Source organism: Lissotriton helveticus, chromosome 3_1 (assembly GCF_964261635.1).
Source record: "Lissotriton helveticus chromosome 3_1, aLisHel1.1, whole genome shotgun sequence".
NCBI classification, from domain to species: Eukaryota; Metazoa; Chordata; class Amphibia; order Caudata; family Salamandridae; genus Lissotriton; species Lissotriton helveticus.
In genome coordinates, this window is record NC_136061.1 from 83776265 (window position 1) to 83791179 (window position 14915).

At 50.5% G+C, this 14915-nt stretch overlaps 1 protein-coding gene across 3 annotated transcripts in view; it reads right to left on the reverse strand.

Annotated features, from left to right (window-relative positions):
• The window catches only part of IGFBP2 (insulin like growth factor binding protein 2), a 487588-nt gene that overhangs the window by 356245 nt on the left and 116428 nt on the right, over positions 1-14915 (reverse strand). The window contains exon 1 of one of the 3 annotated variants that reach the window (XM_078679265.1): positions 3848-5103. The exons of the other annotated variants lie outside the window; for them this stretch is intronic. Within the exon in view, the coding sequence (XP_078535391.1) occupies positions 3848-4205 (358 nt within the window). The 5' untranslated portion in view covers positions 4206-5103. Of the gene's footprint in view, positions 1-3847; positions 5104-14915 lie in introns of those variants that run through there. 3 annotated transcript variants of the gene reach the window in all.

Consider the following 14915-nt stretch of genomic DNA (forward strand, 5'->3'; position numbering starts at 1 on the left):
TTCCTTCCTTCCACAGACATCACAAGTTCCCTCCTTTCACAGGTATCAGAAGCTCCCCCCTTCTACAGGTGTCATAAGCTCCCTCGTTATATCTTGTGTTCCACGCCTCCTTCCATAGGTGTCACGAGCAAACTCCCTCCACAGGTGTCACAAGCTTCCTACTTCCACAGGCGTCACAAGCTCCCTCCTTCCATCGGTGGCACATGCTCCCCTTTCCATAGGAGTCACAGCTCCCTCCTTACACAGGCGTCACAAGCTCCCTCCTTCCACAGGCGTCACAAGCTCAATCATTCCACAGGCGTCACAAGCTCCCTCCTCACACAGGTGTCACAAGCTCCCTCCTTCCATGGGTGGCATAACAGTCTCCTTCCACAGGCGTCACAGCTCCCTACTTACACAGGTGTGACAAGTTCCCTCCTTCCAAAGGTGTCACAAGCTCCCTCCTTACACGGGTGTCACAAGCTCCTCCTTACACATGTGTCACAAGCTCCCTCCTTCCATGGGTGGTACTCGATCCCTCCTTCCACAGGTGTCACAAGCTCCCTACCGACAAGGGTGTCACCTGCTCCCTCCCTACACAGGTGTCACAAGCTCCCTCTTTATACCACAGGTGTCACAAGCTCCCTCCTTCCACAGATGCCACAAGCTCCCTCCCTACACAGGTGTCACAAGCTCCCTCTTTGTACCTCAGGTGTCACAAGCTCCCTCACATGCTCTCTCCTTACACATATGTCACAATCTCCCTCCTTACACAGGTGTCACGAACTCCCTCCATACACAGGTGTTATACGCTCCCTCCTTACACAGGTGTTATACGCTCCCTACTTCACAGGTTTCACAAGCTCCCTCCTTACACAGATGCCACGAGTTCCATCATTCCAAGGTGTCACAAGCTCTCTCTATATACCTCAGGTGTTCCATGCCCTCCTTCCACAGGTGGTACAAGTTTCTTCATTCCACAGGTGGTAAAAGCCCCCTTGTTCCACAGGTGGCACACGCTCCCCCTTCCACAGGCGTCACAAGCTCTCTCCTTCCACAGGTGGTAAAAGTCTCCTCCTTTCACAGGTGGCACAAGCTCCCTCCTTCCACAGGTGTCAAAACCTCCCTCCTTCCACAGGCGTCACAAGCTCCCTCTTTCCACAGGCGTCACAAGCTCCCTCTTTCCACAGGTGTCACAAGCTCCCTCTATATACTTCATGTGTTCCATGCCCTCCTTCCACAGGTAGGAGAAGTTCCCTCATTTCACAGATGGTACAAACCCTGTCATTCCACAGGTGGCACACCCTCCCCCTTCCACAGGCATCACAAGCTCTCTCCATACACATATGTCACAATCTCCCTCCTTACACATGTGTCACAGGCTTCCTCCTTACACATGTGTCACAGGCTTCCTCCTTCCACAGGTGGTACAAGCCCCCTCATTCCACAGGTGGCACAGACACCCTCCTTCCACAGGTGTCACAAGCTCCCTCTTTCCACAGGCGTCACAAGCTCCCTCCTTCCACAGGTGTCACAAGCTACCTCCTTCCACAGGTGTCACAAGCTCCCTGCCTACACAGGTGTCACAAGCCCCCCCTTACACAGGTGTCACAAGCTCCCTCCTTACACAGGTGTCACAAGCTCCCTCCTTACACAGGTGGTACAAGCTCCCTCCTTCCACAGGTGGTACAAGCTCCCTCCTTCCACAGGTGTCACAAGCTCCCCCTTACACAGGTGTCACTAGCTCCCTCCTTCCACGGGTGTCACAAGCTCCCCCCTTACCTAGGTGTCACAAGCTCCCTCCTTCCACGGGTGTCACAAGCTCCCTCCTTCCACGGGTGTCACAAGCTCCATCCCTACACAGGTGTCACAAGCTCCCTCCTTACACAGGTGTCACAAGCTCCCTCCTTACACAGGTGGTACAAGCTCCCTCCTTCCACAGGTGGTACAAGCTCCCTCCTTCCTCAGGTGTCATTAGCTCCTTCTTTACGCTTCCTTCCACAGGTGTCACAAGCTCCTTCCTTCCACGCTCCCTCCTTCCACAGGTGTCACAAGCTCCCTCTATATACTTCATGTGTTCCATGCCCTCCTTCCACAGGTAGGAGAAGTTCCCTCATTTCACAGATGGTACAAACCCTGTCATTCCACAGGTGGCACACCCTCCCCCTTCCACAGGCATCACAAGCTCTCTCCATACACATATGTCACAATCTCCCTCCTTACACATGTGTCACAGGCTTCCTCCTTACACATGTGTCACAGGCTTCCTCCTTCCACAGGTGGTACAAGCCCCTCATTCCACAGGTGGCACAGACACCCTCCTTCCACAGGTGTCACAAGCTCCCTCTTTCCACAGGCGTCACAAGCTCCCTCCTTCCACAGGTGTCACAAGCTACCTCCTTCCACAGGTGTCACAAGCTCCCTGCCTACACAGGTGTCACAAGCCCCCCCTTACACAGGTGTCACAAGCTCCCTCCTTACACAGGTGTCACAAGCTCCCTCCTTACACAGGTGGTACAAGCTCCCTCCTTCCACAGGTGGTACAAGCTCCCTCCTTCCACAGGTGTCACAAGCTCCCCCTTACACAGGTGTCACTAGCTCCCTCCTTCCACGGGTGTCACAAGCTCCCCCCTTACCTAGGTGTCACAAGCTCCCTCCTTCCACGGGTGTCACAAGCTCCCTCCTTCCACGGGTGTCACAAGCTCCATCCCTACACAGGTGTCACAAGCTCCCTCCTTACACAGGTGTCACAAGCTCCCTCCTTACACAGGTGGTACAAGCTCCCTCCTTCCACAGGTGGTACAAGCTCCCTCCTTCCTCAGGTGTCATTAGCTCCTTCTTTACGCTTCCTTCCACAGGTGTCACAAGCTCCTTCCTTCCACGCTCCCTCCTTCCACAGGTGTCTTTAGCTCCCTCTTTGTTCCTCAGGTGTCTCGGTGCCCTCCTTCCACAAGTGTCACAACATCGCCCCTTTTAGCAGGTAGCCGTGTTCCTCCCTTCCCTCAAGTATTCCAATGCCTCTTTCACAGGTCACACCAGCCCCCCCTCCACCAAGTGGCTACATGTTCACCTCTTTACTTCATGTGTTCATGCCTCCTTCCAAGGGTGGCAAACGCGCTCTCCTTCTTTCGGGTGTCTGCGTACCACCCTTGCCATAGGTTTTGCATGCATCTTTCAATGGGTGGCATCTTTTCCCCTTCCCAAGCTGCGATGCACGTGTTCCATGCTCTCCTGTCCAGGCGGCACCGTGCCCCCTTCTCGCTGAACGCCCATGCTTCCCCTAGGTGCTACAATGGTCCCCTTCCCCAATAGCACAGTGCCCCGTCTCCTGGGTGATTCCACAGCCCCACACACATCAGGGGGCTTTAGCTCGCCCCCATCCCCTTATATCTTTGGTGTTTTCACGCTCACCCTCCCCAGAGAGCACCATGCCTTATACCCAGGGCCACTGGAATTATGCGGCCGCAGCGATTTTCACATAATTATGGATTTGCTGCATTTGCCACATGATTCATCATCTGCTGCATAATCTGCAGAATGTTAACAGATTCGAGCTCAAACGGTTCAAAAGTTACTAGAAATTCGACGACACGTGTTGCTCCGTAGTGGAAAGCCCTTTGCAAAGCTGGACTGGTCACCTTTCTGTTGCTTATTGCTACGTTTGAGTGTTAAACTGGTACTAATGAGGTTCTACTAATGCTCAGAGAGTGTTACCAAGTTTACAAATAACGAAATAATGAAGTAATACGATTATACAATGTGCCACGTTATGCTGCATAATTTGTCCCTCTCCTGCCGCATAATCCCAGTGGCCGGCACAGCATGTGATTCCACACTCCCCTGGGTGGCCCATTGGGACCCTTCTTACCTGTGGCTCGCTCCTGGCTCCCCCCGAGCTCGTCCTTCCTTCGGATGCAGACGCCCTGGCCCTGCATCAGCGCCTCCAGGGGCAGTTCGGAGCCGGGGGTGGGGTAGCAGCGGAGGTTGGGGGCGCAGCGCGGGGTGTAGACGCCGCAGGATTCCCCCTCCAGCCGCGCGCACACCGGGCAGCAGCCGCAGCCCGACTCCTTCACCAGCTCGACGCAGGCCCCCGAGGGGCTGGTGGGGCGCACAGGGGGGCAGACCGACAGGCGCTCCGGGGTGCAGGGCGGGCAGCGGAACAGGATGTCCCCCAGGGCTGGGAGCCAGAGCCCGGCCAGTAACACCAGCAAGGACCGGCGGGCCATGGCGGAGGCAGGGGCAGGTGCAGGCAGAGTAGGTTCACGGGGTGGTGCACACAGCGGCAAACACAACAGGCACTGCCAGTGCAGGTACCGCAAGCAGCAGGAGCTACCAGGGCAGCGGGAGGCAGAACAGGAACAAAGCAGAGGGCGTCTCAAACGGGGCGGGTACGGGCAGCAATTCAGAGCAGTCACCCCGAGGCAGGACAGGCACACCTGAAGCAGGGGATGGGCACCCTGTGCCGCTAGGGGCAGTCAGCCAAGGTAGCCCCGGGCCAGGACCCCTCGACGCAGGCAGGAAAGGTGACCCGGGGAGTCTCCGTTGCGGTCACAGGTAGTAATCACAGGTCTGGGCGCGGGAGACAGGCGCTTCAATTAGTTAGCTGGGCTGGCACGCCTGGCACAGATGGCACTGGAGAAGCTCCAGCTAGCGGCACTCAGGGACTCTGGGGCAGGTCCAGGCTGCAGTCATGGGCAGAGCAGCCCCGTGACAGCTCCACCAGCAGTCAAGCCAGACACGCCTGTGGCTGGTAGATTCCAGCAGTCAGGGTTGGCACGTCAGGGGCAGATAAAGTCCGCAACGGTTCAGGTAGGCACCGCTGTGGCGGGTACAGGTTGCAGCAGTGAGGTCAGGATGTGCAGTCAGCTCAGGCACGTCTGAGCCGCAGATGCACTCGGCTGCAGTCAGGTTAGGCACCCCTCAGGCAGATACACACTGCAGCAGTCAGTCCATGCACGCCCGGGGCACAGGCACTCTGCAGCGGTCAGCGCAGGCACCCGTCAGGCAGATGCACTCTGCAGCAGTCAGCGCACGCCTGGGCAGGTAGATGCACTCTGCAAGTCTGCAGCAGTCAGCGTAGGCACCCCTCGGACACTGCAGGCAGTAGCAGTGGTTGCTGCTGTTCTCAGCCTGTCCTGGGGGGCCCTGGCTCCCTCTCCCAGCCCTCCCTCGTTGTATGTGCCTCCTCCTCCTCGCTCAGCAGCTGTGCCTGCTGAAGCCTGGGTTGGCGGTAATAAAGCCGCCCGCTTCTCCTGTGCGGGGGGTGGGGGGGTTGGGGGAAGGGGGTAGGGTGTCGGTCCAGCACACCACAGGGTAAACTTTGCATTATTTCACCTTGCCTGAATGACAGCGGGGCTGAGGCGCAGCCAAGAGCCAGCTGCAGGTCAGCCCCGAGAGGGGTCTTCTTCGGGCCGCTGCTGAATCAGGGGTTCATGTCTGCAGGTCAAAGACGCAGCCGGTGGCTCTTCAGTGCCCAGGAGCCAGCTGCAGGTCACCCCTAGAGGGGCCTTTGGCCACTGCTGAATCTGGGGCTGCGCCCTGTACCTGGCCACATGAGGGGGCTGCTGTCAGCAGAATAGAGGGGCAGCCGCCGGCTCTTCAGTGCCCAGGAGACAGCTGCAGGTCACCCCCCCCCCAGAGGGGTCTTCGGGCCACTACTGAATCTGGGGGTGCGCCCTCTACCTGTCTACATTAGTGGGCTCCTTCAGTAGCAGGTCACCTCCGACAGAGGCGCAACTAGAGCCATATTTTGTGGGGGTGGGGGCTAATAAAAATTTCGGGGGGGGGGTAATTCTTCCAGCAGTAGGCAGGGTGGAGATGTCGGGGCTCTAAGAAGAGGTGAAAAACAAAAAGCCTCGTTAACAAGTAAATGGTCTTTTAAAGACCTGTGAAGTACTCAGGTGCGGCTGTAATAAGACTGTCGCCAGCCCTGGAAGCTGTCTCAGCCCGGGCTGACACACACAACGGGGTGCTGAAGCCCTTTGAGGCCAATGGGCGTTGCGTGCCTGCCCACCACCCACGGGCCGCTTCTGAATCTGGGGGTGCGCCCTGTACCTGGCCACATGAGGGGGCTGCTGTCAGCAGAATAGAGGGGCAGCCGCCGGCTCTTCAGTGCCCAGGAGACAGCTGCAGGTCACCCCCCCCCGAGGGGTCTTCGGGCCACTACTGAATCTGGGGGTGCGCCCTCTACCTGTCTACATTAGTGGGCTCCTTCAGTAGCAGGTCACCTCCGACAGAGGCGCAACTAGAGCCATATTTTGTGGGGGTGGGGGCTAATAAAAATTTCGGGGGGGGGGGTAATTCTTCCAGCAGTAGGCAGGGTGGAGATGTCGGGGCTCTAAGAAGAGGTGAAAAACAAAAAGCCTCGTTAACAAGTAAATGGTCTTTTAAAGACCTGTGAAGTACTCAGGTGCGGCTGCAATAAGACTGTCGCCAGCCCTGGAAGCTGTCTCAGCCCGGGCTGACACACACAACGGGGCGCTGAAGCCCTTTGAGGCCAGTGGGCGTTGCGTGCCTGACCCCACCCACAGGCCGCTTCTGAATCTGGGGGTGCGCCCGGTACCTGTCCACATTTCGGGTTAATATTGTGCAACCAACAGATGTATATGAGTTAACAGTACCCAATGCTTTCCCTGCCAGAGGGAAAACATTTTTGATGACAAAGGAGTAACGTTTTGCTTTGCAGATGAAGGAACCGTTTAGTTGCACATATAATGAGCCGCTATTGGTTACTGGGGCTTTTGGAGCGCTGTGATTGTGGAAGGTGGCGTTTCAATTACCTGGTTACCAAGGAAGGATCATGGTGCTATCTAGTAGAACCTTAGTAAGTACAAGTTAGAATCCATCGGGCACTCTTTGCATTACAGACATTCCACACAGTGGTTTCGAAGATGATGGCTCTGATTCTGAGCCCCCACCCCCCAAACTCACAGTTTGCACTCATGACAAGTTTGATTACATCATTGATGACATCACTGATGACATCTCAAATAACATCTCTGACAGGATCCGACCTACTGCTGTTTAAAGTACTCTACAAAACAGTACAGTAATTGAAATATGAAAGTAAGTACCAAACGACACAGATTCATGTAAAGCATAACTTGACCTTCCGAGGAAACTCTATAACTACACAGTTGCATATGCTACTGTGTTATATATATATATATATATATATATATTTATATATATATATATATATATATATATATATATATTCACTGAAAAAAACAAAGGTTACAGGGAGATTATAGTTAGGAAATAGAATAAAAAAAATCTTAGAAATTCACAGAAAAAAACAAAAGTTACAAGGGCGTTATAGTTAGGAAATGAAAATAAAAAAACCTTAGAAATTCACTGAAAAACTAAAGGTTACAGGGACGTTATAGTTAGGGTCAGATTTCACTTGTACAAAACCAGTGAAATGTAGTAGTTATAGTTACCTGAGCTAATCATAACTTATGTCCCTGCAATGCACTGCTTATGAACTCACATATTACATCACTCATGAAATGGTCAGTGACATCACTGATTTATTTTTTTATTTTTAAGACCGTTGGTATTCAACATGTATGTTACACAGCATTCAGCTTACAACCCAGCTGGGCCAGCCGCGAGTAATGAGTATTACATCAAGCGTATCAAAGGAACACAGACTCACGGCCGACAACCCTGGGGTTCGGCGGCGTATATTTACCCCTTCCATGCCGGCCGTCCGACGTCACGGTGGGCGTGTGCGGAGGACGGCCGGGGGCCGTCCGAACCACGCCCACGCCATAAATCACCCGCACCGCGGCGGAATTTTCGCCACGGTCAAGGGGTTAATCTGCTACATTGCTGTACAATCATTCAGTACTGTAAAAGTATGGGTCTATGGGGCTTTTCTCATTTTGTAGGCTAGCACAGAGTCCCAGAGCCATGCTAACACTCATCAACGTCTTCAGGTGAGGTAGAGCCCACTATGACACGTGTAAATCGCAAGGTAGAGTGTCGGTTGAATTCGTCTTTCAAGCGGGCGTGGTGTGGCATTATTGAAAGATGAGGCTGCTCAGCATCTCAAGTGCGTCGGTGGGTGCGTATCTATGTAGCGTATCTACTCTGATGAGAGTGGCTGATGTTGGTATTGGCATTCAGGTGAGAACACCTTGGCCATGGCTGCTATTTCCGAAGGCCTCATGGTGTAGTGAGTGCAATAGTCGGCTTTCAAGGGCTTGGTCCAAAAGGAGGTAGGACCAGTAAATAAATAAACTACAAAACAGTAACTCGGGAAATACAAGGTAAAGGTAGGTGGAATGGGGGTGGAGATAGCCATGTGCCCAAAGAGGGTCAGTGACATCACTGATGACATCTCAAATGATATCACTGATGGCATCACCAATGACACCATCCAATGAGTGTAAGTATTTTGTAAGAGTTCATGATTGTTCAACATATATCCTAATGTATTATAACACTTAAAGTAGTATACTAGGTGTACTACTAATGAGTGGTTCTACTTTTAATATTTATCATGTGAGTGGCTGTGTGACTGTATGTATCCTTGTGCTCATGGGTGTGTGAGTGGATGTATAAGTGGTTGTGAAAGTAGCTGTGTGGGTGAGTGAGATGCTGTGTGAGTGGCTCTACTGGTGAGTGAGTAGGTGTGCCAGTGGATGTATGGTGGGCGAGTTATGGTGTAAGTGACTTTATCAGTGTGTAAATGGGTGTGTAGTGACTGTATGGGTGAGTAAGTAGATGTCTGAATGGCTGTATGAGTAAGTGACTGAATGCGTAAGTGGCTGTATGGGTGAGTAAGTAATTGTTTGAGTAGGTGTTTCGTTAATTGACTCCGTGTGTGAGTGACTGTATTGGACAGTGAGTGGCTGTGTGAATTGTTGTATGTGTGAATACAGGAATGTGTGAGTGATTGTATGGATGAGTGAACAGGTATTTGGTTGTGTGAGTGAGTATGAGTGATTCAATGGGTCAGTGAGTGGCTGTGTTGCAAGGCTGATTAGGTGATTGAGTCGGTGTGTGACTGTAGGTAAATAAGTGGATGTGTGAGTAGCTAAATAAGTGGATGTGTGAGTAGCTCTATAGGTGAGTGTGTGGTTATGTGGCTGGCCATATGGGTGGGTAACTGGTTGTATGAGTGGCTGTATGTGTGAGTGAATGGTTGTGTGAGTTGTTGTATGAGTGAGAGAGTGGGTGTGTGAGTGGCTCTATGGAGGAGTGAGCAGGTGTCTGAGTACTGTTATAGGTCTGTGAATGGGTATGTCAGTTGTTGTACAGGTGTGTGAGTGGGCGTTCAAAGGTTGTATGGGGTGTGAGTGGTTCTGTGGATGATGTCATCAGTGATGATGATGATGATGAGAATGCATAAAGCGCAACAAATACCCTGGGGTGTCTAGGCGCTGCCTTTGATTCAATCAGTACAAACAGATAAGTAAACAATTAAACCGTAAACAACCAAGTTTTAAAGCCCTTCCTGAATTTAAAAAGACTGGGTTCTTTTTTCAACATGGTAGGCAAGAAGTTCCAAAGGCTGGCCGTTGTGGCCGTGAAGCTCTTACCGCCCCATCTAACTCTGCTAACTCTAGGAATGATTAGGTTTCCCAGTTCAGCGGTTTGAGGGCTCTGGCAGGAGTGTATGGCTGAAGGAATTTTGTCAGCTGTGATGGCCCCATTTTGTTAAGAGATTTAAAGGGGATACATAATGATTTAAATTGAATCCTCTTGGCTACTGGTAGCCAGTGGAGCCGGACTAAAGCTGAAGAGACTGAGTCAAATTTAGAAATGCCCAACAGTAATCTTACTGCTGCATTCTGAGCCGCGCTGTGGAGCACTGGAAAAGAGGACATTACAGTAATTCAATCTTCAGGAAATCAGCACTGAAACCACCGTCTATCTTAGATCCATAGGTATTGCATGAAGGATTTTCTCAAAATTTTGAAGATAAAGAAACATGCAGAAGTGGCCAAGTTGATTTGTGCTTCAAAGGACAGCTTGGTGTCAAAATGACACCCAGGTTTTTGGCTTTAGGCACTGGTTTGGGCAAGGGGCCCAATTGGACCGGCCACCAGCAGCTTGTCCAAAATGAAGGATTGTTCCCCAGCAGCAAAACTTCAATCTTAGAAGAGTTCAAATTTAGACAGTTTTCTGACATCCAATTTGCAATGTGGCTCATACAGTTGCAAAACCTGGTAGTTGTCTGGTTGGCAGAAGTGCTCACTGAGACGACGATCTAAGTATTGTCCGTGTACGACACAAGGGCCAAACCGTAGCTTCTTACTAGCTTTGCAAGAGGGGTGACATAGAGGTTAAAGAGCGTTGGGGTCAGGGAAGAGGCCTGGGAGACCCCACAAGGCAGCGTAAAGGGGTATGACACCATGTTCCTCAAAACCACTTCCTGAGACCACTCAGACAAAAAGGAGCTTAATAGAGACAGCGCATTAGCCCTGATCCCGAAGGAGCTCAACTGGTCCCGCAGCTGCCCATCATTGACAGTATCAAAGGCTGCTGACAGGCCCAGGACGATCAGAGCTGCGTTCCCCCCAGTGTCTAGTATCAGCATGCAGTGTTGAGAGCTAACTCTGTTTTGAGCACGAAATCCAAACTGGGAGGGATCCAGAATAGAATTGTCATTGATAAAGACAGAGAGTTAGATGTTTATCGCTTTTTCGATTACTTTTGCGGGAAACTGAAGTCTTGAGATCGGTCTGTAATTGAGAGTCTCCTTAGCATCCAGATTGGGTTTCTTTAATAATGGAAGTATGGAGGCTTTCTCCCATTCCGTTGGAAAAATTCCTGTCGTAAACATTGAATTAAAAATCTCAGTTAAAGAAATGGCTATAATTTCTGGTGAAATATGCAGAATTTATGGAGGCCATGGATCTGATGGCGAGCCAGATTTAGTAGCAGCAATGAGTTTAGAGGTTTGTTCAACTGTCAAGGTATTAAAAGAGGAAAGGGTAGAGGGATCTTGTATTTTAACAGAAAAGGCTGATTGAATCATGTTAAGCTCGACCGATGTTAAAACCGGGCAATTATTCTGCTGTATAAACAAGTCAAAGACAGACTTGACCTTGTATTGAAAGGATTCTGCTGATGCGTTGCAGAATTCTTGACTAATACTAATATCAGGTGCAGATGGCAACTGTGCTAGTTTCTTTACTGTAGTGAACAAGGCTTCAGGACAACTGTTGGCCGCACCATGATTTCTGCAGAAAAGTATAAGGCCTTTTCCATGATAATACGTTTCTTTTAGGTTTGGCGAGATGACTTATATTCCATTCAAGTAGTTGCATTATCTTCAAGTCTCCACTTTCTCTCTGATTTGCGACATAGTTGTTTCTGTGCTTTCAATGTGTCTTTAAACCATGGTTTTGATGATGTTCTTCTGGATTGAAGACGCTGTTTGGGGGGCGCTAATTGTGTCGTAGCAGAGTCAAGCCAAGAGTGGTATTGAGCTACGGCTTGATCAGAATCAGAGGACAGATTAGGCAGAGTTTTAAACAGAATAGTATTTAGAGAACTAGCCTCTACTTTCTTCCAGGGGCGACTGACATAGAGTTCTCTGGGGGCTTTAAGATGATTTTTTTGCGGCATTGATTTGTCAAATAGGATCACCTTATAATCTGACTAGACCAAGGGCAGAACTCCGGCCCAACTTAGCAGGGGATTATCTGAGAAAATACCATCTAAGCAGTGTCCAACATTGTTGGTTGAGCTCTTCACAAGTTGGCACATCTCTGCGCTATCAATTTTGAACTAAAAGTGCTTTAGTATCAGGCTCAGCAAATTTTTCTAAATGGAAATTAAAATCTCCTAGCATAGTGAAGTTGGGGTGTTCCGCTTTGTGAGTCAACAAAGTGCCTAAATTGTCTAAAAAAGCAACCGTAGATTTGGGCGGGTGATAGAGTAAAATTCCATTAAAAGACTGTTGGTCAAGCAATTCAATTTTAAAATCAAATGCTTTGCAGTCCTTATTATCCATATTGACTTTAATACAGGACTTGAAGCTGGATTTGAGAATAAGGGCAATGGCCCCGCCTTTCTTCCCTTGCCTGTCTATTTTGTGAATTTTGTACCCTACAGGTAAGGCCAATAATAGATCCAGTTCCAAAGAGGCGTCTGCCCAGGTCTCTGTGACAAAAGCTATTTCTATCTGTTTGGACTCCATGAGCTCTCGAAACGCGATAGCGTTCTTGATTAATAAGAACACATGATACTCCTCTGAGGTTGGCCTTATTAACAATGTGGGTTTGGGTGGCTGATTCATGCATTGCCCTCCGCTCTGAGCTTGGTAAAGCTCAATGCGCGGTCCGGTACACATCTTACCTACCCATTGTAGTTCAGTAAGAGTGTTTCAGCTGTAATGTGTTTTAGGCTTCAGACTTGAGTTTTCTGGCACAAAACCAGCAGCATGGCCAGTGGTGAGTGCGATCCGAGCCCTGACGGGCTTGCTTTTAGCACGCCCGTTGCGCGCGTCCCCCACATGCCCGGATTGCACCCATGTTTTGTAGTTGGCTCCTGAGCCACAATAGGCTAGACCGTCACTCCCTCACAAAATGGCGGTCAGCCGGAAGTAGATCACATGCTATAATAAATGGATCAACTCTCCCCGCAACAAGCGGAAAAGAATCCGTCGGCGCACCGGAGAGTTGATTCTGCTGCCAAGTAAAGAGCACGCTGATGGCTGCGAGCAAGTAAGTGCACAGAGCAGGTTTTTAGAAACATTAAAGTATATAAAACTCGTAAAAACAGTAAAAGATTGTTAAAATATCTTTCCCCCGTGGTCCCACCTGATGCTCAATTAGAATGCTCCTCTGAACTGACTGAACAAACAAAGGCAAACACAAGCGGCGCAGTGCTTACTTTCCTCGTCCGCTGCGCGCCCGGATTTCGCACATCATATGTAGTGGGCTGCTGAGCCACAATAGGTTAGACCATCACCTCCTCACAAAATGGCGGTCAGCCAGAAGTAGATAACGCGCTATCATAAACGGATCAACTCTCTCCACAACAATCGGGAAGAGCCCAGGGGCGGACCAGAGAGTTGATTCTGCTGGCAAGTAAAGTGCACGCTGATGGCTGCGAGCAAGTAAGTGCATAGAGCAGGTTTTTAGAAATATTAAATTGTTTAAAACTCGTAAAAAGAGTAAAAGATTATTAAAATATCTTTGTCACATATGATGTTATGAGTGGTCATTTGAGATGTCACCAGTGATATCATCAGTGATGTTACTGACCATGTCATGAGTAATGTAATATATGAGGTCTTAAGCAGTGCATTGTATGGGCATAAGTAATAGTTAGCTCAGGTAACTATAGCTGCCGGATTTCACTGGTTTAGTACGAGTGAAATTTGACCCTAACTATAACGTCCCTATAACCATTGTTATTTTTCAGTACATTTCTAAGGTTTTTTAAATTTTATTTCCTAACTATAACGTTCCTGTAACCTTTGGTTTTTTCAGTGAATTTTGATATTTTAAATACTAGTAATCATGTTTGCAGAGTGGCAGAGAAAGGGGGCTGGACCTTCAGCCTGCTCTTAGGAATCCAGCTGTGTAGGACTTACGGGAGGTAGCAGGAGGGCTTCTTGGCCCCCAAGGTCCCTCCGGAGTAAATGTGTACTTCACCCCCCAATCAGCAGTGCACCACGAGCCGCGTTTGCAGAGTAGTGGAGAAAAGGGTTGTGTCCTCGGAACACCTCTTACCAATTCCGCTGTGTGTGACCTACTGGCGGTAACAGGAGGGGTAGTTGGCCCCAAGAACGTCCTTGAGGCCCAACTACCCCTCCTATTACCTCCAGTAAGCCCCACAAAGAGGGATTGCTGACATATTGTAGGAGGCCACGCCCCCATTCTCCGCCACTCTGCAAACGCACCTTGTGGCACACTACTAGTAGGGGGATGAAGTCCCTTTGTCTATTAAGGGTCCTTGGGGACAACTACCCCTACTGTTACCTCCAGCAAGTCCACACAGTGGGTTTGCTGAGAGGTTTTTGGTGGCCCCACCTCCTTTCTCCACCATTCTGCAAATTCGCCTCCTGGAGCACAACTAGTTGGGGGATGACGTCCCCTTAGCTCTTGAGGGTCCTTGGGGGCCAACTTGCCCTCCTGTTACCTCCAGTAAGTCCTACACAGCTGGATTGCTGAGAGGCTGTCAAAGGCCACACCCTCTTTCTCCAGAACTCTGCAAACACGCCTCCTGGTGCACTGCTGCTTGGGGGATGAAGTCAACTTTAGTTCTGAGGCCCTCAGGCAGCAAGGGGACCACATCCAGCACCAGCAGTGCGCCAAGAGGCATGTTTGCAGAGTTGTGGAGAAAGGGGCTGACCACCGGCCACCGTGCAATCCCAAAGTGGGGTCCAACTGGAGGTAACAGAAGGTCTTCTTGGCCCCTAAGGACCCTCAGCAGCCAAGGGGACTTCATACTCCTACCAGAAGCACGCCAGGAGTAGTGTTTTCAGAGTAGTGGAGAAGGGGGACGGGGTCTCGGCGATTTGCCAGTTTTTTGTAAAATTATTTTTGCTATTTTTCAGGAAGGGGAGCTGCGGTGCCCCTCTTCCTTAAACCATTTTGGGCCTCGGGGACCCCATCCACCATGGCCTGACTGTTTTTTTATTTGAAAAATAGGAGGGGGTTGCACGGTCCCCTTCCCTGAGCAAATTTCGGCCCCAGGGACCCCATTCCCCGGGGCCAGGACTTTATATATTTTTTTTTTAAAGGGAAGGGGGGCCGCACGGCCCCCCTCTCCAGGCCGATTTGGGCCACATGGATCCCATCCCCTGGGGCACGGCCATCTTGTTGTGGACCACGGAGCGAGCCTGAAGGCCCCCGCAGTCCCGGCCTGCTGCCGCCTCCTGCAGGAGCCAGCTTTGCTTTTTACATCTAAGGAGCTGTTAACATGCAGCTACCTGGGTGTAAAAAGCAAAGTGTTCTCCGCTTTGA